The sequence below is a fragment of the Leucoraja erinacea genome, chromosome 30, assembly GCF_028641065.1.
Source record: "Leucoraja erinacea ecotype New England chromosome 30, Leri_hhj_1, whole genome shotgun sequence".
NCBI classification, from domain to species: domain Eukaryota; kingdom Metazoa; phylum Chordata; class Chondrichthyes; order Rajiformes; family Rajidae; genus Leucoraja; species Leucoraja erinaceus.
Window position 1 is genome coordinate 3,088,761 of NC_073406.1, and position 27,525 is coordinate 3,116,285.

At 45.7% G+C, this 27,525-nt stretch overlaps 1 protein-coding gene across 1 annotated transcript; it reads right to left on the reverse strand.

Annotated features, from left to right (window-relative positions):
* Positions 1-5,897: 5,897 nt before the first annotated feature.
* On the reverse strand, positions 5,898-27,014 carry LOC129711485 (adaptin ear-binding coat-associated protein 2-like). The gene is made up of 8 exons (XM_055659121.1): positions 26,811-27,014; positions 16,083-16,183; positions 14,245-14,349; positions 12,447-12,528; positions 11,149-11,257; positions 8,762-8,930; positions 7,330-7,426; positions 5,898-6,695 (listed from the first exon to the last, which is right to left on the reverse strand). Exons 1-8 carry the CDS (start codon positions 26,900-26,902, stop codon positions 6,647-6,649), a joined length of 804 nt encoding a protein of 267 aa, XP_055515096.1. The 5' UTR covers positions 26,903-27,014; the 3' UTR covers positions 5,898-6,646.
* Positions 27,015-27,525: the final 511 nt, after the last annotated feature.

Consider the following 27,525-nt stretch of genomic DNA (forward strand, 5'->3'; position numbering starts at 1 on the left):
GCACACATACACCCCGCACACACACGCACACACACACGCCCACACCCCCACACACACACACGCACACACACACCCACACACACACACACACACACACACACACTCACACACACACACACCCGCACACACACACGCACCCGCACACACACACATGTGTCTATTTTCGGTATGGGTTCCGAGATGCTGGCACAATGAGACATGATGGCATGAGACATGAAAAGTTACTTTCACTTCCTAATCTAAGGCCCGCTACATCAGGCCTCAGCTGTTAAACAGACACGTGGAAAGAGCCAACAATGTCACAGAACAGGTCTGAGAGCAAGCTCAGCTCAGCAACTATGCACAACGATCAGCTTTAATTGTACCGGGGGAAATGTTCCAAACTGCGAGTTGCTGCGATCTTGCTCCTAGCCGCCCAGAATTCCTCCAGCTCACCCTGGTCCAGTTTCACTTTAAAGCTAAGTAAAACAATTCCCCTTTCCTCCTCTGCATTCACTCTTAATGATAGACGAAACCAAACTGCAGGTAAACAGCAGATACAAGACACAAAAACCTGGAGTGACTCAGCGGGTCACACAGCATGACTCCTGAAGGAGGGTCTGACCCGAAACGACACCCATTCCTTTTCTCCAGAGATGCTGCCTGACCCACTGAGTTACTCCAGTCATGTGTCTATGTTCGGGGTAAACCAGCATCTGCAGTTCCTTCCTATGTGGATGAATGGCATCAAGAGCAAAACTGACCGCTTCTGAAGGGTCATTGACCTGCAACGTCGATAGGCTTGGCTTTCCACACATGCTGCTGGGCTGGGTTCTTCCATTTCTTTGTTACAAGCTGCCCATCGATTTCCCTTCACCTGAGACCATCCCAATCCCACACACATTCTGCAGTTCCTATGCACACCACAAGATTCATGGAAACACCTTCAACCTTCATTGGTCAGTGCAGGTCACCAGCCTGCACGGCACATTTGATTCAATAGTTTAGTTTACTTTAGAGATACAGCACTGAAACAGGCCCTTCGGCCCACCGAGTCCGTACTGACCAGCGATCACTCCTACACACTAGGGACTGTTTACCATTTTACTGAAGCCAATTAACCTACAAACTTGTACGTCTTTAGAGTGTGGGAGGAAACCGGAGCACCCGGAGAAAACCCACGCGGTCACAGGGAGAACGTACAAACTCCATACAGACAGCACCTGTAGTCGGGATCGAACCCGGGTCACTGCCGCTGTGAGGCAGCAACTCTACCGCTGCGCCACCCTGCTGCTCAACAAGTGTAATCCTTTTATCTTAAATATTTCTTAAATGAAAAAAAAATCTGATTAATATAGCAGCTTTCGCCCTACAAAGAACTAGCCAGGCACAAAGTGCTGGAGTAACTCAGCGAGCCAGGCAGCATCTCGGGAGAAAAATGATAGCTTCAGGTCAGGATCCTACTGTAGAAGGGTTTGAAGGAAGGTCCTGACCCGAAACGTCACTCATCCTTTCTCTCCAGAGATGCTGCTTGACCAGTTGAGTTACCCCAGCACCTTGTGTCTGCCTTTGGTGTAAACCAGCGACTGCAGGTCTCTGTTTCTACATTTTCACGGAATTAGGTATTCATTCCAAATCTAAGAACTTGCAGAAGAAAGAACATTACTGCACAGGCCGTCCATGTTTGCGCTGAATATGATGCCAAGTTAAACTGATCCCCGAGTGAAAGAATGTAAGAACGCTTCTGTAAAGTTGCACAGGCGCTCCAGAATGTGCACATGGATAACATCACTTTGTTTAACATTCGGTTGATGTTTATGGGAACTTTTACTGCACGAATAATGTAACACTCCTTAGTATTACAAAGAAAAATATTTCCCGTTCACCTACCTGAACCAGTAGCGGCGGCTCTTAAACCAAAATCTTTGACTTAGATGCTAGTCAACAAGGAAACCAGTCTAGAGAAGGGTCTGCTCCGAACTGTGCTGAAGAAGGGTCTCGACCCGAAACGCCCACTCATTCCTTCTCTCCAGAGATGCTGCCTGTCCCGCTGAGTCACTCCAGTCATTTTGTGTATCTATTGATTTGTCTAGAGCAATCAGTTCCCATTTGATAAGGGGTGGGAGATTGCAACCTTCACGTGGTTTGCCCTGTGACAAATGCAATCAACCCGGTGTGCACAATCAAATAAGATCAAATAGAACAAGTTGTCCTACAACTTTAGGCTGTGCACGCCATACACAAGAAGCAGCGATAAGGTGATGATTCCATGATTATCGCAGGTTGTGCTACAAGTAGGCTTTGCTAAAGATTGATTTTAACCTATAATTAATATGGTTCAAACTCACAATACCTCAGGTGACACATGAATCGCCCGGCTTATGTCCATCGCCAGTCAGATTTTATCCTGGATCTCTGCAGGGGGCAGCAGGGTTAAGAGAAAGGTTGATTCCTCCAAATCTTTCTGCAAATCTGTTAGGATGTGGGGTCGGAGTCTAATGGGTGCTTTGTTTTGTGTGTCTAATTCCACAAGCAGCACAGCAGTGGAGCTGACTACGGGTGCTTCCGCGTTGTACCTCTAAACTAAACTAAGTTGATCAATGATTGTAAAGGCACTTTATAATCTATAGAGCTGTATCCCTCCAAGGATGTGGACTAGAAAATGTATCGACTGATACCATCTGCAGATTAGGCACACAATAGGGCCAAAATGCTGGAGTAAGTCGGCGGACACAGCGGCAGACACCCGGGTTCCATCCTGACCACGGGTGCTGTCCGTACGTTGTTTGTACGTTCTCCCCATGACCAGTGTGGGTTTTCTCCAGGAGCTCCGGTTTCCTCCCACACTCATAGAAACATAGAAAATAGGTGCAGGAGTAGTCCATTCGGCCCTTCGAGACTGCACCGCCATTCAATATGATCATGGCTGATCATCCAACTCAGTATCCTGTACCTGCCTTCTCTCCATACCCCCTGATCCCTTTAGCCACAAGGGCCACATCTAACTCCCTCTTAAAAGTAGCCAATGAACTGGCCTCAACTAATTTCTGTGGCAGAGAATTCCACAGATTCTCCACTCTGTGTGAGAATTTTTTTTTCTCATCAAGACATGCGGGTTTAGAGATTAATTGGCTTTGGTAAAATTGTAAATTGTCCCTAGTGTGTGTGTGTGTGTAGGATCCAGTCAGTGTACGGGGTGATCGCTGGTCGGTGCAAAGGGCATGTTTCCACCTTGTATCTCTAAACTAAACTCAGCGGGTCAGGCAGCATCTCTGGAGAAAAGGAATAGGTGATGTTCCGGGTCGAAGGAACTTTTTCTCCAGAAGTGCTGCCTGACCAGCTGAGTTACTCCAGCATTTTGCGTCGATCTTCAGCATAGACCAGCATCTGCAGTTCCTTCCCACACACTATTAAGACAGCTTGGTTTGTAAAAACAGAATTGACGGTCCCAATTGGATTATGGAAATGGGAACCTGCAACATATTCCACAATGTACAGTAAATCACTGGGGGAAAAAAATTAGCAGGTACAATTAAAAAAAAAGTCCACAACACTCTGCCTCAGGGAATGTGCATAATCTGATCCATAACCTTTACCATTCAGAGGTAACTAGGCTGAAATAGTTTTGAAATCATTCTGGCAGTGTGATGGTTAAACATTTCAAACTGGAGTAATTTTTGTTTAAATATCATTCACAAATACATGCGCTAAATCCCACGACAGCCGCCAACAAGTTAATCATAAATCAAGGAAAGTCAGGACTTACAACATCAGCAGCCAGGCAGCAGTGAGTCAACCCCTCGTTGTGGTCAGCACTGGTTTATAACACCCCCCCCCCCCCCCCCCCAATGTCTCTGGGTGGGGCCCACACTGCAGAACTCCTCTGAAACGGGTTACCTGAGCCAGTGCGGGAGACAAACCTGGCCAGAGTTATTACCTTTTGTTGGGCGGCCCTGGTGCCAGGTAACCAGGAGGCAACTCCGCCCCCGATGCTAACAAACCGCACTTCAGCACTTGCCTAAACACCACTCACATTCTGGATCAATTGTTGTCACCGTCACTCAGCTTTAATAAACCGGTAAACAAACCCTCCAGCCACAGGCTTGTCACCAGGGTGATACCCAGATTCCACTTTACGCTTGCACAGGGCATTGTCTGTCCTTTCATTCATTAAATGAGGGGGTCACTTACTCCATGTGTACATGGCAGCCTGGCTTACTTAGTAACACACTTATCTCAGCGAGGTGGTTCATGTGCGCCCAGCCCCATTCTTGTTTGGAGCCACGAGCTCCAGAGTTAGGCATAAGACTGCAGACAAAGTGCCGGAGGAACTCAGCGGGCCAGGCAGCATCCCTGCAGAACATGGACAGGCAACGTGATGGGTCGCGAATCTCCTTCAGATGGATTCAGGCCGCAGATACCGGAATCTGGAGCATCTGGACGAATTCAGTGGGTCAAGCGGCATCCAGAGAGGCAATGTCTCGGGGTGAGACCCTGCCCCGGGACTGAGAATGCAAAGGGGAGATAGCTAGCATAGAGGGGAGAGTGGGACGGGAGAGGCAGGAGCCTGCTACCAATGGATGGAGCCAGATGTGGAAGGTTGATGGGCAGATGCAGCCAGATGTTGGGTGGGGGGGGAGCAGATGTACCCAGGCGTGGAGGCTGACAAAAGCTTTTTTTTTGGCCCCCAAGAATGCAAAGCCAGAATCCCTGAACAGTTCTGGGCCCAGATTTCAGATGACAATCCAGATTCAGGGACCGTTTCTTCCCAGCTGTTTTCAGGCAATTCAATCATCCTATTGCCAACTAGTGAGCGGTCCCGAGCTACCTTCTTACCCAATTGGAGACGCTCGGACTATATTTAATCGGACTTACCTTGCACCAAACGTGATTCCATTTTATCATGTATCTGTACACTGTGGACAGCTTGATTGTAATCAATGTGTAGTTTTTCCGCTGACTGTATAGCACGCAACAAAAAAAGTTTTTCACTGTACAATAAATAATTGTACACACGATAATAAACCAATCTCAGCGTACGCTGACAAGCTGTAATGGTGGAATCAGTACAAATGGGCCAAATAAACAGTACATTATGAATTAAACCTTACTTTTACGCCCGTTTTGAGAAGGTAACGTTGCTTTGTAGTTGAAAGGGAGTTTGCATTTTAGCTGCCATTGGCAACCAGCTCCGTGGTGGGCAGGTGATGTCCCCATCAATGTTTCCTCCTCAACCAACACCAAAAATGCCAGAAGATAGACACAAAAATCTGGAGCAACTCAGCGGGTCAGGCAGCATCGCTGGAGAGAAGGGATAGGTGACGTGATGGGTCGAGACCCTTCTTCAGCCTGAAGAAGTCTCTCGACCCGAAATGCCACCAATTTCCTTTCTCCAGAGATGTTGTCTGTCCCGCTGAGTTCCTCCAGCTTTTTGTGTCTACCTTCAGTTTAAACCAGCATCTGCAGTTCCTTCCAACACCAAAAGCGTCAGTCTGAAGACGGGTCCCGACCCGAAACGTCACCTATACGTCCTCACAGAGATGCTGCCCGCTCCTCCAAGTTACTCCAGCACTTTATATGTTTTGTTTTGTGTACAAGCATCTGCAGTTCATTACATCGCCAAAACAGTCACTAGTTCATTTAATTTGATGTGTTTTATGGGAAAACAGGTCTATGTACCAACAGGACAGAAGGCAGTGAACGTCAATGCCAATAGATTAGATTTGACACATTCAGACTGCAGAAATTGTCAAAATAGCCACGCAAACTCAATAGATATTTTTTATTTGGAACATTCTTCCAAAGGTAATGAAATTTCACAATTTTACCCCCAGCTTGATTAACAGCTCCGAATTCTCTCCCCCCCCCCCCCTCCCGCCAAACTGTATAAATATTGAAATAGACAAACTCTTATTTACAGACAAATTGTTCACAAGTTATGCCAGAGGTTAAAGGTTGCTGGCCACAGCAAACACTTGGGAAGGGAAAGCGAATGTATTAATAAGCCCCGGCTCTCCACTGCTGGTCACCCAGTACCCAATCATTAAACCATCACTTCGGGGAAGGTCAGTGGTGCAGCAGAGTGCCGGTTTGGAGGGCTTTAGCCGATCATAGTGCTTTGCTCTTCGAGTGGAAATTATTATTCAGTACAGTACTCTACCCCACACCAACTCAATACAGGCTGTTATAATGAAAGATCAAGAGATCCAAGTACGGAATGGAAAGCGACTGAATACAGGTTGATGTGCTTAAGGAACACTTCCAAGTTAAGACCAATATTACACAGTGTTTAAAAAAAAAAAAAAAAAAATCAAAAAAAATCAAAAACACAACTAGGCCATTTTTAATAAGCATTTGTGTCCCCCTGGTCGGTCCCCTTAGGAAACAGAATCCAATCACCCATGAAGCGAAGTCACCGTAGCTAGAAGTCAAAGGATGTGGAGACCCTGTCGTTGCTCGGTATCCTGGTACAAATACATCGGAAATGTAAGTGAACCCCTCCAGGACTGTAGGGCGCGAGTCCAGAATCCAGCTGGCTCCGACACCACGTGGACTCCCAGCCGCTGACACCTCCACACAATATCTTACCAGAAAGCAAATGTCTATCACGGTCTCCCAGCGTCTTACATTCTTCAAAAGGACAAAACCCCTAAAGATGTCCCCCGTGTCAAAACTGCACCCAGTTTGCACTTTGGGTCACTTGGCTCGAGGCAGAGCTACGGAAAAAGCAAGTTAGATTATGGTCAGCAACGTTGCACAAAACTTTCCAGAGATCAACGACAAAGCAAAAACTTTCACCTCAGTTGCACAAGAGGTTCAAACGTAAGCTGCAGAGTGAAGCAGCAGTATGCCACTCTGCCAAGTGGCAGTTCGGAGTTGAATAATGAACTTATTTTAAGGTTGTGGCAATATTTCCTCGAGTCAGACAAAATATTTCAATGGTTCAATGGCACTTTATTTGTCACACGTACCAAGGTACAGAGAAGCTCATTTTTTTTTTGTACACAGTTCAGTACAGGCATCACTCTACACAAGCACTTAGATACATCTTAGGCAGACACGTGTAGGAAGGAAGTGCAGATGCTGGTTTACACCGAAGATAGACACAAAAAGCTGGAGTAACTCAGCGGGACAGGCAGCGTCTCTGGACCCAGAGAAGGAACGGGTGACGTTTCGGGTCGAGACCCTTCATCAGATGAGATAGACATCTCAGATACAGGACAAAGTGTAGAGCAGTAGCATATTGAGACAGTATGGAGAGTCGAGAGATTTTGGCGCTTGGCATACTTCATCACACTAACACTGTTTGACAACTGCTGGCGAGACTTTTACAACGGATGGGTTACTAACCTGGGGGCTGTTGCAAAATCCCCCCACAGATCCGCGGCGGCAGCATGAGAAGCCTGAGCAGGCGGTACATCTGGGGCAAAGAGGTCTCCCAGTATTTCTGCACATGTAATAGAGAATTATCAGTGAAACACGTAACCGTTTCAAAAAATCATTATTAATAAAGTTGTACAGATAAAGTACAAACATAATTTATAATCAAGCCACAAATCATGGTGAATAGCCATAAAACTGACCACTCAAAACCGATCAGCTGTTTAAGAAGGAACTGCAGATGCTGGAAAAATCAAAGGTAGACAAAAATGCTGGAAAAACTCAGCGGGTGAGGCAGCGTCTATGGAGCAAAGGAATTAGGTGACGTTTCGGGTCGAGACCCTTCTTCGAAGGAATAGGTGACTTTTTGAGTCGAGACCCTGAGACCCTTCTTCGAAGGAAAAGGTGACGCCTTGGGTCGAGACCCTTCTTCGAAGGAATAGGTGATGTTTCGGGTTGAGACCCTTCTTCGAAGGAATAGGTGACATTTCGGGTTGAGACCCGAAACGTCACCTATTCCTTCATTCCATAGATGCTGCCTCACCCGCTGAGTTTCTCCAACATTTTTGTCTACCTTCGATTTTTCCAGCATCTGCAGTTCTTTCTTAAACACTGCTGTAGGAAGGAAGTCGTTAAGCTGGAATAGGTGCGGAGAAGGTTTACGAGAATTTTGCCAGCATTCGAGAGCCTGACTGAGATTCCCTTGGAGCCCAGGAGTATGTGTGATCTTATAGAGGTGTATAAAATCGGGAGGGGAATAGATTGGGTGTTTAAGAAGGAACTGCAGATGCTGGAAAATCGAAGGTCCACAAAAAAGCTGGAGAAACTCAGCAGGTGCAGCAGCATCTAAGCGAAGGAAATAGGCAACGTTTCGGGACGAAACCCTTCTTCAGACTGGGTGAATGTGCAGAGTCTTTTACCCAGACTAGGAGAAGGAAGAACCAGAGGACATGTATTTAAGGTGAGAGGGGAAAGATTTTCATACAGAGCGTGGTGGATATAATCTTCCAGAGGAGGCAGCTGAGGCAGATACTATGACAATAGACAATAGGTGCAGGATTAGGCCATTCGGCCCTTCGAGCCAGCACCCCCATTCAATGTGATCATGGTTGATCATCCCCAATCAGTACCCCGTTCCTGCCTTCTCCCCATATCCCCTGACTCCGCTATCTTTTAAGACCCCTATTTATCTCTCTCTTGAAAGTATCCAGGGAACCGGCCTCCACCGGCAGAGGACAACATTTAAAAGGCACTTGGACAGGAACGTGGCTAGGAAAGATTGAGAGAGATATATGGGCCGTTTGAGACGAGCTTGAATGGGGCATCTGGGTCAGCATGGACCAGTTGGACCGAAGGGCCTGTTTCCGCGCTGTACAAGTGGATGAAGTCGCATCACATTCACCTGGAGTAGCAGGCTTCACAGGCTGGTGCATGACTGAATCCTGCACACTGATAGATCCTGGTGGTGGCAGCAGTGTTGGTGCTTTGGCACCCGGAGGAGGGGGAAGCAAACCCATACCACCAGCCGGCGGACGAGGCTTGGCGGACGAGTTTTCCTTCTTCCGTACATGCTGACAATAAATGGGATTGAAAATTAATCCAAAACGTCTCGTTTACCGTAAAAGACAACCTCTGCTCCTGGCCGCACAGGAAATTGATGGCTTACATTGGAATACCATGCTGTGGCTGCCAGCTGTCTCCCCAACACTTATCCCACGAGTGCAGCCCACTGTTTGACTACGATTCAATCTCACCCTGTCCCTGCAGAAGCACGTACAGTACCTCTGAACAATAATGAGGGTGAACAGCGACCAATTTTTTTTCTCGCACTTGGCTCAAACTAAAATGAAGCACTCATTCTGAAAACACAAAATAAACCTCGGGGTCAGAACCAAGGGCAGAAGTGGGGAACCTGCGGTGTTAAGGCCGCATGCGGCCTTTCTAAGCCATTAAGTGCGGCCTTTTGAATGAATCCAAATTTTGTTAAAAAAAATATTTAAATTATTATTAATATGTTTTTGTTCATCTTTGATTATTTTTATTTTAATCTTAAAGTGAACGTATTTAAAATACCAAAGAGTAAAAGAAGATTCAACAAAATAATCCTCCCCGACTGACGGCCACAATTAAAACATTAGTAAGCCCCGAGGGCCATTTTAACAAAATAATGTACATTATCAAGTATATCTTATTGACGTTTCTTGGATGTGGCTTTATTAGATTACAGCAGATTATTGCGGCCTTCCAACATGAAAAGGTTCCCCACCCCTGGCCTAGGGGTTGGAGTTTCGAGGAGGGGCCAAGATGGATGTTCCTCGTAGAGGTACCCACCTTGAGACTCCAACCCTAGGCTCTGACAAAGAACAAAGCGCGACCTGGCTTTGGGGGGGTGTGGGGGACGAAACAAGGCGATGAGTACTTCTTGTAACTTTGTCGGTCCCTTTGTGGTGACTCTAGACAATAGACAATAGGTGCAGGAGTAGGCCATTCGGCCCTTTGAGCCAGCATCGCTATCAAAGGTAGACACAAAATGCTGGAGTAACTCAGCGGGTGAGACAGCATCAGACTGAAGAAGGGCCTCGACCCAAAACGTCGCCCATTCCTTCTCTCTAGGGATGCTGCCTCACCCACTGAGTTACTCCAGCACTTTGTGTCTACTATCTGTCTATCTACCTGTATCACAAACACACAAGTAGGAATCCTTCCTTCCCAAACCCAACCCTGAAAGATCCATTGCTTCACTTCTTGAACTGCCCAAAGTCCAACCTCCCAGCATTCAAACCTTACTCTGAAAAATACTACATGTTGGCAGGGATATTAATCCTCATCACATTGACTTGCCACACCTGAAGACTATGATTCTATGTCTATGGATATTTCTTCTCATATTGAAACATAGAAAATAGGTGCAGGAGGAGGCTATTTGGCCCTTCGAGCCAGCACCGCCATTCATTGTGATCATAGCTGATCATCCACAATCCGTAACCCAAGCCTGCCTTCTTCCCATACCCCTTGATTCCGCTAGCCCCTAGAGCTCTATCTAGCTCTCTTTTAAATTCATCAAGTGAATTGGCCTCTGCTGCCTTCTGTGGTAGAGAATTCCACAAATTCACAACTCTCTGAGTGAAAAAGTTTTTTCTCATCTCAATTTTAAATTCTTAGATAGTGACCCCTGGTTCTGGACTCCCCCAACATTGGGAACATTTTTCCTGCATCTAAGCTTGGTCCAGTCCTTTTATAATGTTTATACGTTTCTATAAGATCCCCTCTCATCACTTCTAAATTGCAGTGACTACAAGCCCAATCTTCCCTCATAAGACAGTCCCGCTATCCCGGGGATTAACCTCGCGATATACCATTTAAAAATTCTATTTCAGCCTCAGGAGTATACCATCCACATTATTATCAAGATCATCTCTGACCCCTCTCTCCCTGGCCACAAACTCTTTGAATCACTTCCCTCTGGAAGGCGACTCCGGGCTGTCAAAGCGGCCACAGCCAGACATAAAAACTGTTTTTATCCACGAGTAGTTGCTCTACTCAACACCCAAAAATCTGTAGCCTCCCTTTGATCTGGTATTTTGTTGGTCCACATGCTTGATCAATGGTGTTTTATCATTAATGTTTTATTATTATTAATGTTCAGTGTTTTCTGAGTCATTCGTAACTGTCACTGTGTGTCATGTTGTGACTTGTGGGCGGAGCACCAAGGCAAATTCCTTGTATGTGAATACTTGGCCAATAAACTTACTTATTCAAAATGTATTGACATTTGACTTTGTTCCTCACCCCAATATTTAATTTGATGGTTTGTCCATCTTTAAATCCCAAGTCCAACTTGGGTCCGGAGTCTGGATTCTCAGCTTGTTTGGCGAGTTCAGTCTGCTGCTTGACCCATCTACAGAAAAATATAACATACAGCGTGTTACTTTGGAAACGTTTCAAACGAACATTTGACTTTGCAATAAAAAAACAAGAGGCACCATTGTCATATTATCCAAGATAGTGATGCAAGTCATATCCATCCATCCAACTACCCTCTGCCACAGAGGGTAGTTGAGACCAGTTCATTGGGTATATTTAAGAGGGAGTTAGATGTGGCCCTTGTGGCTAAAGGGGATCAGAGGGTATGGAGAGAAGGCAGGTACGGGATACTGAGTTGGATGATCAGCCATGATCATATTGAATGGCGGTGCAGGCTCGAAGGGCCGAATGGCCTACTCCTGCACCTAATTTCTATGTTTCTATTTCAAGCCACCTTGAATGTCAGGTCTATAAGTACCTCGTAGGCTCCAACCTGAAGTTATAAAATGGTAGTTGTAAACTTACTTTATTCACGACTAATTATGATCATTTGTTTCGGAAGGAACTGCAGATGTTGGTTTGTACCAAAGATAGGCACAAAATGCTGGAGTAACTCAGCGGGTCAGGCTGCATCTCTGGAGAAAAGGAATAGGTCTCGAGCTGTGACATCACCTATTCCTTTTCTCCAGAGATGCTGCCTGATCCGCTGAGTTACTCCAGTATTCCGAGTCTACTTTCATGATCATTTATCTTGTACACGACACCTGGCAATTTTCTAATCCCAATATTGAACAATAAAAAAAGTTGTAAACACTGCCCAGTCCATCATCGGCTCTGACCTCCCCACCATCGAGGGGATCTATTGCAGTCGTTGCCTCTAAAAGGCTGCCAGCATCATCAAAGATCCACACCATCCCGGCCACTCACTCATCTCCCCGCTGCCTTCAGGTAGAAGGTACAGGAGCCTGAAATCTGCAACATCCAGGTTCAGGAATAGCTACTTCCCCACAGTCTTCAGGCTATTAAACTCAACTCAAACAAAACTCTGATCGTTAAATAGCCCATTGCACTTTATCTGTTTATTTATGTGTGTGTGTATATATATATTCATGGTATATGGTCACATTGATCTGTTCTGTTCTGTATTTATTTATGCCCACTATATTCTGTTGTGCTGAAGCAAAGCAAGAATTTCATTGTCCTATCTGGGACACATGACAATAAACTCTCTTTTATCTTGAATCAATCCAAACTCTGTAGTACAGTAATACCAAGTTACTTACTTGAAGTGATCTTGGAGCCCAACATTAAAATCAAAAGCATCGCCACGGTCTACAAATCCGATGCCAATAAACGCACGTCGCCCTGGGTAATGAAAACGTTTGGTAAATTATAGTGTACGCAACAATGGATTTTATACATCTTTTCAAACTACTGAGCGGATTTTTAAATGCAATTAAGAGGCAACCTTAAACTAACATTCAGGGAAAAAAATACAAATGGGTGGGTCAGCCATTCAGCCCCTCCAACCTCTCCTAGCATTCACGGATAAGTTGACAAGTATGATCTAACAGCTTACGGAGGCAAGGTGGTAAGGTGATGAAATCTGGGTGCCCAGGTTATATGATGTTACGGAAGAACAAGGAAACAGCCAATGTGACTCCTTTGTTCAAAAGGTGAGGAAGACAGCTGGCTGGGAACGGCTGGCCAGTTGCTTTAACATCTATCACTGGCAAAGTTTAATCAATGAGAAAATAACTAATCATTGAGGAAAGCTGAATATAATCAAATCTGGCCCTGGCCACTCCCCCCTGGCCACTCCCTATTCCATCTATAGAAGTGTGAAAAGGCACACCTCCAGATTCAGGGACAGTTTCTTCCCGGCTCTTATCAGGCAAATGAACCATCCTACCGCAACCAGAGAGCGGCCCTGAACTACTAACGGGCTATCTTTGATCGGACTTTGCTGGCTTTACCTTGCACTAAACGTTATTCTCTTATGTATCTGTACACGGTGAATGGCTCGATTGTAATCGTGTGTTGTCTTTCCACTGGCTGGTTAGCACGCGACAGAAGTGTTTCACCTTACCTTGATACACGCGACAATAAACTAAACTGATCATTTTATGAATGGCAAATCATTTGACATATCTGCTCAAATTCATTGAGGTCGTGATGAGGAGAGTTGATAGGTGTGAACGTCTAGATGTAATGTACTTAGATTTCCAAAAGGCATTCGACAAGGTGCCACATGAGAGGCTGGTGCATCATTTACGGGCTCGTGATATTGGAGGAAGCGTGGAAACATGCGGATCAGAGCTGGAACAAAGGGGTTTGGTGACTTGCCGTCATGGTCGCAAGCAGGTTGCCGAAATGTTCGACGCTGGATTTTCAACATGTTGAAAACTTTCGGCAACCTGATGCGACTATGACGGGTGCCGGCAAGTCACCAAAAATAAATTGCGTAAGTGGGACAGGCCCTTAAGGCTTACCGATATGCCATTGGTATTCTAACTCAATCATCTGCGGCAAGTGAAACTAAATAATAACTTAATAAAAATAGTCCAAGACAAAAAAACTAAATAAAAATCGACATTTAAAGACTGGCAAGTATCATGCCACCCAAAAAAATGTATTCAAGAGAGAGTAATGCCCCTGTCCCACTTAGGAAACCTGAACGGAAACCTCTGGAGACTTTGCGCCCCACCCAAGGTTTCTGTGCGGTTCCCGGAGGTTGCAGGCTGTGGAAACAGGTAGGGAGACCGAAAAAAAAAAACCTCTGGGAACCGCACGGAAACCTTGGGTGGGGCGCAAAGTCTCCAGAGGTTTCCGTTCAGGTTTCCTAAGTGGGACAGGGGCATTAAATTTAGCTCTTAGGGCTAAGGGATATGGGGAGAAAGCAGGAACGGGGGGGGTACTGATTTTGGATGACCAGCCATGATCACATTGAATGGCGGTGCTGGCTCGAAGGGCCGGATGGCCTACTCCTGCACCTATTGTCTATGTTTCTAAGCTCCACACTTTCGCATTTCCTTAGCGTAGTGAATGATAAAGTTGCAAACAGCGGCCAGATATAATTACCGTTTCCATCCTCGATGCGGATGACAAAGTATCTGCTGGAGTCGACAACGCTCTCCACTGCAATACCGGGAAACTGGTCGACTGGCGACTGTGCAAACAACTCTCCTGGGAACAAGGGCAAACCAACAATGCAAGGTTAAATGCGACTGCAACTGGTTTATCAGCAGTAACCTTTGATCGCCCGAGGTCATCCTCAACAGTAGTAAATACTCTGTTGTGCTGCAGCAAGCAAGAATTTCATTGTCCTATCTGGGACACGTGACAATAAACTCTCTTCACTTGACTTGGCTTGAAAGAATTTGTTTAAGAAGGGAACTGCAGATGCTGGAAATCGAAGGTAGAGAAAAGTGCTGGAGAAACTCAGCGGGTACAAGCAGCATCTATGGAGCGAAGGAAATAGGCAACGTTGCCTATTTCCTTCATGCTGCTGTTTCCTTTGCTCCGTAGGTGAAAGGTAGACAAAAGTGCTGGAGAAACTCAGCGGGTACAGCAGCATCTATGGAGCGAAGGAAATAGGCAACGTTTCAGGCCGAAACCCTCGGGTTTCGGCCCGAAACGTTGCCTATTTCCTTCATGCTGCTATTTCCTTCGCTCCATAGATGCTGCTGTACCCGGCTGAGTTTCTCCAGCACTTTTATCTACCTTGGCTTGAAAGACTGCAAGCAGAGCACAATGTATTGATTGCCAGCCAGGTCTCATATCCAATACTGCACTTGTTTTTAGTACATGAAAGGTTTCGACGGTATGTTTAGATTAAGCACGTGGCCACTTGATATTATGGATTACGAACGAGAGTGCTTGAGTCCTACCCTGCATGCTAAAATCAAAAAATTGCTGCTTACTCAAATTTGGTAAGGACAGAATGTATCCATTGTGATTGACTTCACTGCCAGGGTGCAATATGAACAGGAGATGCCAACAACTCCTAAAAAAGGGGCACAAGGAAGTGCAGAGGCTGGAACGGTGAGCAAAACATAGTCCTGGAGAAGCTCGGCAAGTCAGGCAGGATCTGTGGAGGGAATGGATGAGACGATGTTTCGTGGAGGGATCGGCCTGAAGAAGGGCCCCGACCTGAATCGCCGACCGTCCATTCCCTCCGTAGATGGTGACCGACTCCACGAGTTTCACCAGCACATCATAACCCTGAACAGGGGACATCTTGTGCTTTTGGAATAGCAGGGAGAGGGTATTTTACTGGCAGCACTTGTCTACGGTGGAGGCCCATTCCCGAGTCTTGAACAGAAGAAAACATGTAGCTTTCCCCTCCTCCAGAGCAGTATTACGGGGGTGATATATTTTCAGAAGAACCTAGAATGAAAAGAACGTTTCATGGCACCATTTCATGGTGATTATCTGGTCTCGATCATACGACTGCTCGCAGGATTTTGCTCCAGCATTTTTGTGTACCTTCGATTTTCCAGCGTCTGCAGTTCCTTCTTAAACAGGACAGTAAAGTACTTTGGGATATCCAAACATTGTGACAGGTGTGATAGAAGTGCAAGTTGCCCTTCAGTACAAGGACAGCACAGTGGCACACCGGTGGAGTTACTTCCTTACTGCACCACAGACCCGGGTTCGACCCTGCCTACGGGTGCTGTCTGTATGGAGTTTGTCCATTCTCCCTGTGACAGCGTGGGTATTCTCCAGGTGCTCCGGTCTCCTCCCACACCGCACAGATTTGTAGGTTAATTGGCTTCAGTAAGTTGTAAAATTGTAGAACAGTGTTGGTCTACGGGGTGACCACTGGTCGGGGCGGACACAGTGGGACGAAGGGCCTATTTCCACACTGTATCTCTAAAGTCTAAGGACTCAAACACAGACGGTTTCAGTGAACATACCCGAATTCCTGTCCTCCAACTTAATGTAAGCCATATTTCCTTTTGCTGTTATCCGGAGCCTTCCCGTCCAGTCCGGTTGATCCAACTTCCAGTCTGCAGCTCTGCGCAGGAAAAAGGGACAGGTATAACATTACCCATTGAAAGATTCAGGGCCTTCAGACAGAATCACACCATTGCTGTTTCAAACTCCCAACAATGGGAGCGGCATCAACACATTCACAGAGCCACCTCCTCCCAGTTGGGGCTCAACTGTACTCAGAGTTGCAGAGTACCATTTTGCACAAACTAAGTTAAGACAATCCAGCGGCAGATCTAAGATGGCGCACAACCCAGGCAACTGCGGTGCTGGCTCGAAGGGCCTCCTCCTGCACCTATTTTCAGGTGGGCCATGTGTCATGTGTACAGAGGTACATTAAAAAGCTTTGTTCTACACGCTATCTAATTAAATATATCGCAGTCGCAAATAGGCTCCCAGCATCATCAAGGACCCACACGCCATCCTGGCCACACACTCATCTCTCCGCTGCCATCAGATAGAAGGTACAAGAGCTTGAAATCTGGTACATCCAGGTTCAGGAACAGATTCTTCCCCACAACCATCAGGCTATTAAACTCGCCATCAAACAAACTCTGGTCTATAACAGCCTATTACACTTTATCTGTTTATTTATGTGTATATGGTCTATGCTATATAGGCACACAGAACTGTTCTGTATTTATGCCTACTATATTCTGTTGTGCTGCAGCAAGCAAGAATTTCATTGTCCTATCTGGGACACAAGACAATAAACTCTCTTGACTCTTAAATCAGATAATACTGTACATAAATTCAATCAAATCGACCCCAAGTGCAGTAGGTAGAACAAAGGGAAAGATACAGGGTGCAGAGTACAGTATTCTAGCACAACAGTTCCTTGTATAAGGGACAAAAAGAGCCATGCAGTTAGCCTCAACCTGCCTGATCCGTGGGGCTCCATGAACCACCTGACAACCCACATGGCCTATTGGTCCATCCTAGATCTCAAGGAAATGAAGGAAGCAAAAAAAAAAAAAAGGTGCTTCTCAGCCTCCAATATCTCACACTATTAATCAAAAGGGACTCTCGCCAGTTACTGGTGACAGGTTATTCTAAGAGTTGACCTGGTGGTCTATTGATCTACGAAGTATTAGAGTCATACAGTGTACAAACAGGCCCGTCGGCTCAACTTGCCCACACAGACCAACATGCCCCATCTACACTAGTCCTACCTGCCTACATTTGGCTCGTACCCCTATCATAAACCTGTCCTACCCATGCACCTGTCCAATTGTTTCTTAAACATTGCGATAGTACCTGCCACAACTACCTCCTCCAGCAGCTCGTTCCATACACCCCACCCACAACCTTTTTGTGAAAAAGTTGCCCCTCAGGTTCCAACTAATTCTCCCCCCCCCCCAACCTGTGTCCTCTGGTCCTCGATTCCCGTACTCTGAGCAAGAGACTCTGTGCATCTATTCCTCTCATGCTGTTTCACCTCTCAAAGGGCCGAATGGCCTCCTCCTGCACCTATTTTCTATGTTTCTATGGACAAGCTAGATGCAGGAAAATGTTCTATGATTTTGTAGACCTCTATAAGACCACCCATCATACTCCTGCGTTCCAAGGAGTCCCAGCCTACTCAACCTCTCTGTTTAAGCTCAGACCCTCAAGTCCTGGCAACATTTTTGCAAAAATGCTTGTTCTGGAGCATTTGCCAACAGTTACTGGTTGGTGACCAAGAGCCATTGATCTTGAGTAGTCAAATTGCCACTTAAGCAGAGATCAGATAATAAAACTGCAGTTAGGTCATTGATTCATGAGACTTACAATTGGCACAACTTCTTATGAAATACAGATAAGTTGGAAAATTTGCATTTAGCTTTCTTGTTCTATAACGTGGTGTGTGCAACGTGGCATCAGTTGTCCATGGATTTGTATGTTTCAGTAACTGAAGACAAAGATGCAAACATGAGAAGGCTTGAGTATGCCTGGTCAATTAGGCTGGATGAATTTGCACCATTAAACAATAGAATCGTTCCATGCGCGCTTTCATATTCTGCACACAATTTGAGAAAGTACAATACAAATTCAAAAGGCAAGATCAAGATAGAATAACACAAAACCACAACTGGGATTGAGTGATATGTGCCAGGCAGATCCTGTTTTGCTTCCTCATTCTGCCGCTTAAGACACATTTTAAGAACACTTCAGACATGGGCTCTAAAGGCTTGTTCAACAGGCGCTGACTGTGGTGCGGTTGGTCATTTTGACACCACCGCCTGGATTTGTCTCAAGATTCAAATGAACCTCATCAATGCTAACTGGGAAAACAGAAAAGGCTAGACGCTTGCACCTGCTCTGGGTGGACGACACGCCAAGGGCTGGGTATAATGGTAAATTGTCCCTAGTGTGTGTAGGATAGTGTTAAAGTGCTAGGATCGTTGGTCAGTGCAGACTCGGTGGGCCGAAGGGCCTGTTTCCGTGCTGTATCTCTGAACTAAGCTAAACAAAACATAAAATAGGATTTAGAATGCACCTTTGCATCCAATTCACTTCCATCCGCTCTGGGGATTAAAGGCGACATTAAGCTCCCTACAAGGAGCCATTTTTTGTTCTGGATTACATACTGGTGTCACCCATTTATTAACAAGCAACTATTCTTGATATGTCTGAAGAAGGGTTTCGGCCCGAAACATCGCCTATTTTCTTCGCTCCATAGATGCTGCTGTACCCGCTGAGTTTCTCCAGCAATTTTGTGTACCTTCGATCTTCCAGCATCTGCAGTTCCTTCTTGAACATTATTCTTGATATGTTTGCTGGTTGTCTCTTTTCAATTTGCTTTTTATTCGATCCTGGGGAATTTAAAGTGTTTTTGTTCAGGCTTCCTTCCTGCATTTGTTCCGTCACACGGGCTGCTGATCATGTGAAACACTGTTGGCAGGCACCTCCATCACAGCTCTTTCTGCCTTTCTCTTTCATGGTGGAACTTCATCAGCACATTTTCTCAGCAATATATGACTCAGCACACGCATTTGCTGAATCTAACACATTTTTAGTAAAAGTGTTTAATGATATGACCTTTATGATTGCATGGCAATTTGTTACTGAAAGATGTGAACCTGATCTCTCTTATCCAATGTGTTCAAGAAGGAACTGCAGATGCTGGAAGATCGAAGGTACACAAAATTGCTGGAGAAACTCAGCGGGTGCAGCAGCATCTATGGAGCGAAGGAAATAGGCGACGTTTCGGGCCGAAACCAAGGGTTTCGGCCCGAAACGTCGCCTATTTCCTTCGCTCCATAGATGAACCTCATCAAGGGTTTCGGCCCGAAACGTCGCCTATTTCCTTCGCTCCATAGATGCTGCTGCACCCGCTGAGTTTCTCCAGTAATTTTGTGTACTCTCTTATCCAATCTTGGCTTCTCATACACAGCAATTTCTCCCAACACCCAAGCAGAAATTGAGAAATTAAAATAAGGATCTAACTCTCACTCCTTCTCTCCAGAGATGCAGCCTGAGTTACTCCAGTTACTAATGCATTTTGTGTCTTTCTTCAGTGTGAGTGTGAGCCAGCATCTGCAGTTCCTTCCGATACCTTTCTGTATCCGTTTATCTTCGAGATACAGTGTGGAAACGCACCCTTTTGCCCACTGAGTCCGCACCGACCAGCGATTCCCCGGACACTAGTTCTTTCCTAAACAGTAATTACAATTTACAACCAGTCAATCAACCTACAAACCTGCTGGTCTTTGGAAAATGGGAGGAAACCAGAGCACCCAGAGGAAACCCACATGGTCACAGGGAGAGCGTGCAATGTCCGTACATACAGCACCCGTAGTCAGTCTCTGGCGCTATGAGGCAACAACTCTACTGCTGCGCCACCCTGAAACATCACCTATTACTGGACCCCATTTTGAGCAAGTATAGAAATGGTTCATCAATAAATGCAAAAATGTTAATTTTGTGGCATCTTTTAACTCTGAAAAAGACCCAGAGCATTTCAGAAGCATAATCAGACGGAAAACAAGATCGATCTTGTAACCATATAACAATTACAGCATGGAAACAGGCCATCTCGGCCCTTCTAGTCCGTGCCGAACACTTACTCTCACCTAGTCCCATCTACCTGCACTCAGACACATAACCCTCCATTCCTTGGAAGGGGAGGAGACAGCAAGGACTAACAAAACATTTGAACATCGAATTCTCCCAATTTTATTAGTCCTTGCTGTCTCCTCCCCTTCCTCAGTCCCCCTGCTGTCTCCTCCCATCCCCCAGCCTTCGGGCTCCTCCTCCTTTTTCCTTTCTTGTCCCCGCCCACCCCGCCCCCGATCAGTCTGAAGAAGGGTTTCGGCCCGAAACGTGCCTATTTCCTTCGCTCCATAGATGCTGCTGCACCCGCTGAGTTTCTCCAGCTTGTTTGTGTACCCTCCATTCCTTTCCCGTCCATATACCTATCCAATTTATTTTTAAATGATCTTCAGTGAGTTACGGTTCAAATGTTTGGCACAGATGCAAGGACAGAAATTAGACAATGTTAAAAAAGAGAGTGGCTATTTTTAAGACGTGGTATTGTTAGGACAGGGTCAAGCATCAAAGAATGCGCATTCTGTGGGCGTTTTGGCTTAATCAAAGTGCGTGGCTCTTTGGGAAAATCCGTGGGAAAGATACACAATTTCTCAAGAGGTCTGTACACAGTGAATGTGCTCTTCTAAATATTTAACTGGTGCAGTAAAAGGCCTGTCCCACTTACGTGATTTTTTTCGACAACTTGCCGGCACCAGTCATAGTCGCGGCAGGTCACCAGATTCTTTTTTTTTTTTTAAATGTTGAAAAGCCAGCAATGACCAGAAAAAAAGTACGACTCTTTGGTCGACTACTCACGACCAAACAGGCGTCATCCCTCGACATGTCGACACGTGACCCTTGTATGGTCGTGAGTAGTCCCAAAGAGTCGTACCTTTTTCTCGTCGCCTCTGGATTTTCAACATGTTGAACATTTTCGGCGACCTGCTGCTACTATGATGGGTGCCGGCAAGTCACTGAAAGACCCTAACCGGCCCTTAAGTGATCCCTCAGGTCAAGGCTGCTTCCATTCTAGTTTCACAGGGTCATCAGCTGGGCGATGAGCGCAGTAAAGAGCTTGCAGATTAAGGGTGGGGCAAGAGGTTCCAGTCACATTGAAACACTGCAATGGCAAACCAGTTAGAGGCCTACAATGAGCTGAATGTGACTGTGAGTAATGGGGTGAAGGGGTCAGGATACAAAAAAAACATTAAACATCTCAACACCTTGCAGTAGGATTGATAAACACCAGAGTGAAGAGGGAAAATGCCATTGCACGATAGCCCCATGTGGCTATCTATCAGCCCAGGAGGTACAAACTCCACAAGATATTGATAACCTGGTGTGTTAAACCAGAAGGTACAACACAGTAACACACAGGTTCAGGAGCAGCTTCTTCCCAACAACCATCAGGCTAATGAACGCCACTAATTCGAACTAAATTCCTAACTGCATTGATTGCACGTAGGGACTTGGGGCTGGTCTTTAAGAAGGAACTGCAGATGCTGGAAAATCAAAGGTCGACAAAAGTTTTGGAGAAACTCAGCGGGTGCAGCAGCATCTGTGGTGCGAAGGAAATAGCCAACGTTTCGGGCCGATACCCAAAGGAAATAGGCAACGTTTCGGGTCGAAACCCGAAAGGGTTTCGGCCCGAAACGTTACCTATTTCCATCGCTCCATAGATGCTGCTGCACCCGCTAAGTTTCTCCAGCACTTTTGTCTACCTGGGGCTGGTCTTGGTTCTACATCGCTTGATTTTATATATTGGACTTATTTTTGTTGTTTATTATGTTGTCTGCTGAGTATTACGTTTGCATATCTAGTATGCCGCTGCGAGTGAGAATTTCATTGTTCTGTTTCAGGATGATAAGGCTCTTGATTCCCTGTAGCTTTGTTTATTGTCACGTGTACTGAGGTACAGTGACAAGCCCAACTCTCGACTCAAATTGCTTCTGCTGATCAGTGTCCTCCTTAACTTTACGTTGCGAGTGAGATGTTGTAGTTCGTGCATATTAATAATTGCATTCATACAACTCATTACGTAGCAATTTTACACAATTATTCGCACCATCCAGTCGCTGTTGCCCAGTGTCTATCTAAAGCGGCATCTATCCGACTACAGGATCAGGAGTTGGACATGCATCACCATAAGAGGTTAGCAACTAGCAGCTTCTCAGTGCCAAGGTTTGGTTTAGCTTAGAGATACAACGCAGAAACAGGCCCTTTCGGCCCACCGTGTCCGCTACGATCGGCGATTCCCGCACATTAACACCAGTCTACATCCACGGGGGACAATTTACACTTATACCAAGGATACAAACCCAAGCCAGTTAGCCTACAAACCTGCACGTCTTTGGAGTGTGGGAGGAAACCGAAGATATCGGAGAAAAGCCACCTAGGTCACGGGGAGAACGTACAAACTCCATAAACAGCACCCGTAGTCTGTATCGGCCCCGGGTGTCTGGCGCTGCAATCACTATAATGCAGCAACTCTACCGCTGCGCCACTGCAGACTGCTTCCCCAATATTACCAGCCATGAACCAAGACAGTGAGTATTCGGGGTATTGAGAGCAATTTTAGGCCCCATATCTGTGGATGTGCTGTCCCTGGAGAGGATCCCAAGAATGATCCCAGAAATGAGTGGGTTAACATATGATGAGTGTTTGAAGGCACTGGGCCTCTAATCACTGGAGTTTGGAAGGATGAGGGGGAATCTCATTGAAACTTACCAAATAGTGGAAGACCTGGATAGAGTGGATGTGGAGAGGATGTATCCACTAGTGGGAGAGTCTAGGACCAGAGGTCATAGCCTCAGAATTAAAGAACTTTCCTTTAGGAACGAGATGAGGAGGAATGTCTTTAGTCAGAGGATGGTGAATCTGTGGAATTCGTTGGCCCAGAAGGCTATGGAGGCCAAATCAATGGATATGTTTAAGGCAGAGATAGATAGATAGATGTTGATTAGTACGGGTTTCAGCGGTTATGGGGAGAAGGCAGGAGAATGGGGTTAGGAGGGAGAGATAGATCAGCTATGAATGAATGGTGGAGTAGACTTGATGGGCCGAATGGCTACATTCTTCTCCTATCACTTATGACTGATGTTCAGTTCCAGCACTATGAGAATTATAATTCGGTTTTCCAAAGACACCCAAATTTAAACAAACATGAGTCTGAAATTACTGGAACCCAAGCTGTGAAATTGTGCTAGGAAACACCTTTTGAAAAACAGAATCCATTATTATGGCTTTGTATTTGAACCATTGTGAAATTAGTCCATTAACAGAATTCTCATTTCACTGGAAACTTTATCTCCCAAGGCCTGGCAGATCAAATGCCTCAGTAGCAGCTCAGTTACAAGGTCAAACACTTCATCCGCTACAGAGCGGAATTTTCTCTCAGCTTCCTCCATCTTCCCTCTTCCAATACATTCCAGGCTGCTCTCTCCCCTCTACCACTTTTCTACATTTACCGTAAGCTCATCCAAAGATCTGCTGCCTGTATCCCAACTGACATTGACATGCCGATTCATCGCTCCTTGTACAGTGACCTACATTGGCTCATGTTCAAAGCGCACTGCATTTTAAAATCCCTTCACATGCTTTCTGCTCCCTTAAGCTTTAAAATATCAAAATATCGCCATTCCTCCGATCAGTCCTATTACGTACCACAAATGTTAATCATTGCCCTGAAACTCCCTCTAATCTTCTCCATCCCATTTTGACTTGGGCCTGAGAATTATCTGCTTTAACCAAGCCTTTCATCACTTCCATTCATTTGTGACCAAATTTTGATCACATGCACTAAACCACAATCAACATTTAGCAGGTAACATTTAGCTAGAGCTAGATAGGGCTCTTAAAGATAGCAGAGTCAGGGGATATGGGGAGAAGGCAGGAACAGGGTACTGATTGTGAATGATCAGCCATGATCACATTGATTGGCGGTGCTGGCTTGAAGGGCCAAATGGCCTCTACTCCTGCACCCATTGTCTATTGTAATAACCAAGTTCCAATTTGTCACATTAAAAGCAAACAGGTTCAATTTAAACTCAAATTGACTATTGATTACACTTTTAGTTTAGTTTAGAGAAACAGGCCCTTTGGCCCACCAAGTCCGCACCCTGTACACTAGATCCAAATCTACACTCTCGGGACAATCTTTTTACAGAAGCCAAACCTGCACGTCTTTGGAGTGTGCGAAGAAACTGGAGCACCCAAAGAAAACCCACGCGCAGGGAGAACATACAAACTCCATACAGACAGCACCCATGGTCAGGATCAAAACCCAGGTCTCTGGAGTTGTAAGGAAGCAACTCTACCGCTGAGCCACTCTGCCGCATTCTACGGGATCTATATTTTAAATCACCGTCTTTGAGAATCTGAACATCGCACTCACTAGCAAGATGAAGATCATCTTCTTGATTCACTTTGTTGTAAAAATAAAAAAGCAGGTCCTTTTACACTCTTTCGGGTTACAAGCACACATCCAACCCAACTGGTTCAGAGCCTTACATGGATCAGATAAAAAATGCTGGTGTAACTCAGCAGGTCAGGCAGCTTCCTTGGGGAATTGAAGGGTCTCGACCTGAAGCAACACATTTGCAAGTCTGAAAATGGGGCCCAACACAAAACGTTACCTGTCCATGTTCTCCAGGGATATGCTGCCTGAGTTACTCCAGCAATTTGTATTTTGCTCACATTCAGTCCTTGTTCCAGTGAAATATCATTGGCAGATTTTGGCAGCTTGATTTCGCACAATAATTCAGCAACTTTAACAAAAGGTACAAAGTCTACACAGCATCCCACCGCCCGTAGTTTCTTACCTGATGTCATTCCAGACCCTTAATTTCATTTTCACATGTTATAAAAAATTGAACACAAAGATGAAAAATAAGAGTATGACATTAGCAAGGTTATACTGAGCCATATTTGGGATGCGTCAGGGAAAAGGCAGGCAGGCAATTTGAAGAGGCTGATCAGAGAAACAAACGTGTACTCTCAACTATCAATTCCCAATACCTGTCACATGCTACTTCAACAAATCCACAATCTCAACATTGCTCTTCAATGTAACTTACATTTAACTGTTTAATGTCATTTGTGATAAAGAGTTCAACAAACTAGGTTTAAATTTCTGCAACAAATCATTGTTACCTTGGACCTTGAGTAAACAGTAGCATTCGCCAGACTAAGTCGGCTCAGATAGATGTGCAGATGAATCCAAATACCCGCTTCACTTAAATGATCCAGGACTGGATGTCACATCAAATGATGAATGTCTGTATTTAACATTACATTTTATCTTATCCCCTGAAACGGATGCCAAATTCACTATGCTATATTTAATTTATACTTCCATATGGTCAGCCCATCCGCATTGTCAGTTTGCCAATTGTTAAAGCGAGCAAATAGATTTACTGCAGCCATTGCATTCAAAGTGATAAGCAAAGCATTAAAATTACTCGTCAGATCAAGCATCACCTGATTTCAGTTCGATACCGTTTGGCTCCAAAACATTGTGTTATCTCTACACATTAGCTAACCCACTGGGTATTTGCAGTTTTGATTTCCAAATGCAGATAAAGCACTTCCTCATTTTGACAAAGACTGTTCTCTCTCTGCTTCACACGAACATCTTGTGATTTCTTCGCCATCTTCTGGAAGCCTGCCTTTTCTCTTGTTTCTTCTGCACCATTTGACACCCGAGCTCATTACCTGTGGCGGCATTATTTTCCTCAAACACACACACTGTCTCTGAGGCTGGCATTCGCCTTAATCTCTACATGTGTACTGTTAGAAAAGAACATTGACTGCTTGCATCACCGCCTGGTTTGGCAACTCGAAAGATTACACCGAGTAAACACCTGCACGGCCCATTAGGGGCACTAACATCTCCACCATCAAAGGGATATAGAGGTGGCACTCCCTCAAAAAGGCAGGCAATGTCATCAAAGACCCACACCACCCTGGCCACGCTCCCATTTCAATCCTACCATCAGGAAGACGACAAAGGAGCCTAAAAAACAGTAGCCACACTGTTCAAGAGCCATGAACAACAACCACTAAGCTCGTGAACACTGCACAACACTAACCCGAACGATGTCTTCGGTGGCACTAAAGACTTTGAGGTTTTTTATGCACTGGTACTGGGGTGATGGTTTTACTGGATTTTTGCCTACACTACATTAAGTATGTGCATAGTGCTTACAGGCCTGTCACATGCAGCTGCAGCAGGAAGGAATGTCAGTCATTGTCCATGGTCGACACAGAGGACAATTAAATGAATTGAAAGATGAATTGTAATACGAACATGCATTAGATGCTGCCTGCCCCAGCTACTCCTCCAGCATTATTTTGTGCCCACCAGTGTCGGTGTAAAGCAACATCTGCAGTTCCTCACGACACAATTAAAGGTTGGCTGCTGCTGGCTTCCTGCATTACACAAGGGATCGTCCACAGATCCCTCGCCCGGCCGCCTGACATGGATCTGTGTGGGAAGGAACTGTAGATGCCGCTTCACGCCGAAGATATAGACACGGAATGCTGGAGTAACTCAGCGGGACGGACAGGCAGCGTCTCTGGAGAGAAGGAATGGGTGACGTTTCGGGTCGAGACCCTTCCTCACAGACTCTGGCCATCCCTACCTGTAGCGCCGGTTGGTGGCTCTCGGGGGTATCCTGTAGACGTGGACCTCCGGCTTCACACACAGCACCGACTCGTACTCACTCTCCGCCATCGTGTTGCCGCCGCCGCCGCCTCACCACCACCACCACGGCCTAGTGCAGGCTCCCGTCCCGGCGGCCACACGGCATCACGGGATACTGGAGGAGCGGCAGCCCCGGCCCAGGCGCCGCTGCATCACGGGAGATGTAGTTTCGCACACCGCGCCAAGGCGCAGGCGTCGCGTCACTGCTGGGGGGGGGGGGGGGGGGGGGAGGCGTCGCACGTCACAAAGGGAGCACGCGGTGGCGGAGACCACGCCCAATGAGGTCGTCGTGACGTCAACGCCAGCGTGGTGCGCCACGATAGGAGACTAGGCCCCGCCCAACGAGGTCACCCTGGGGTTTGTTTTTATGTGTGTGCATTTATGTGTATTTATATTTGTGTACGTTTCTATTTATGTGTGTGTGTATATATATATATATATAAATATATATGTGTATATGTACATATAATATATGTGTGTGTATATGTGTATATAATATAAATATGTGTATATGTATATATACACTATATATGTGTGTGTATATGAATATATAAGTATATATATATATAACATATATATTTTAAAATATGCTTATATGGAGTAACTCAGCAGGACAGGCAACAGATGGGAGAGAAGGTACACAAAAAAGCTGG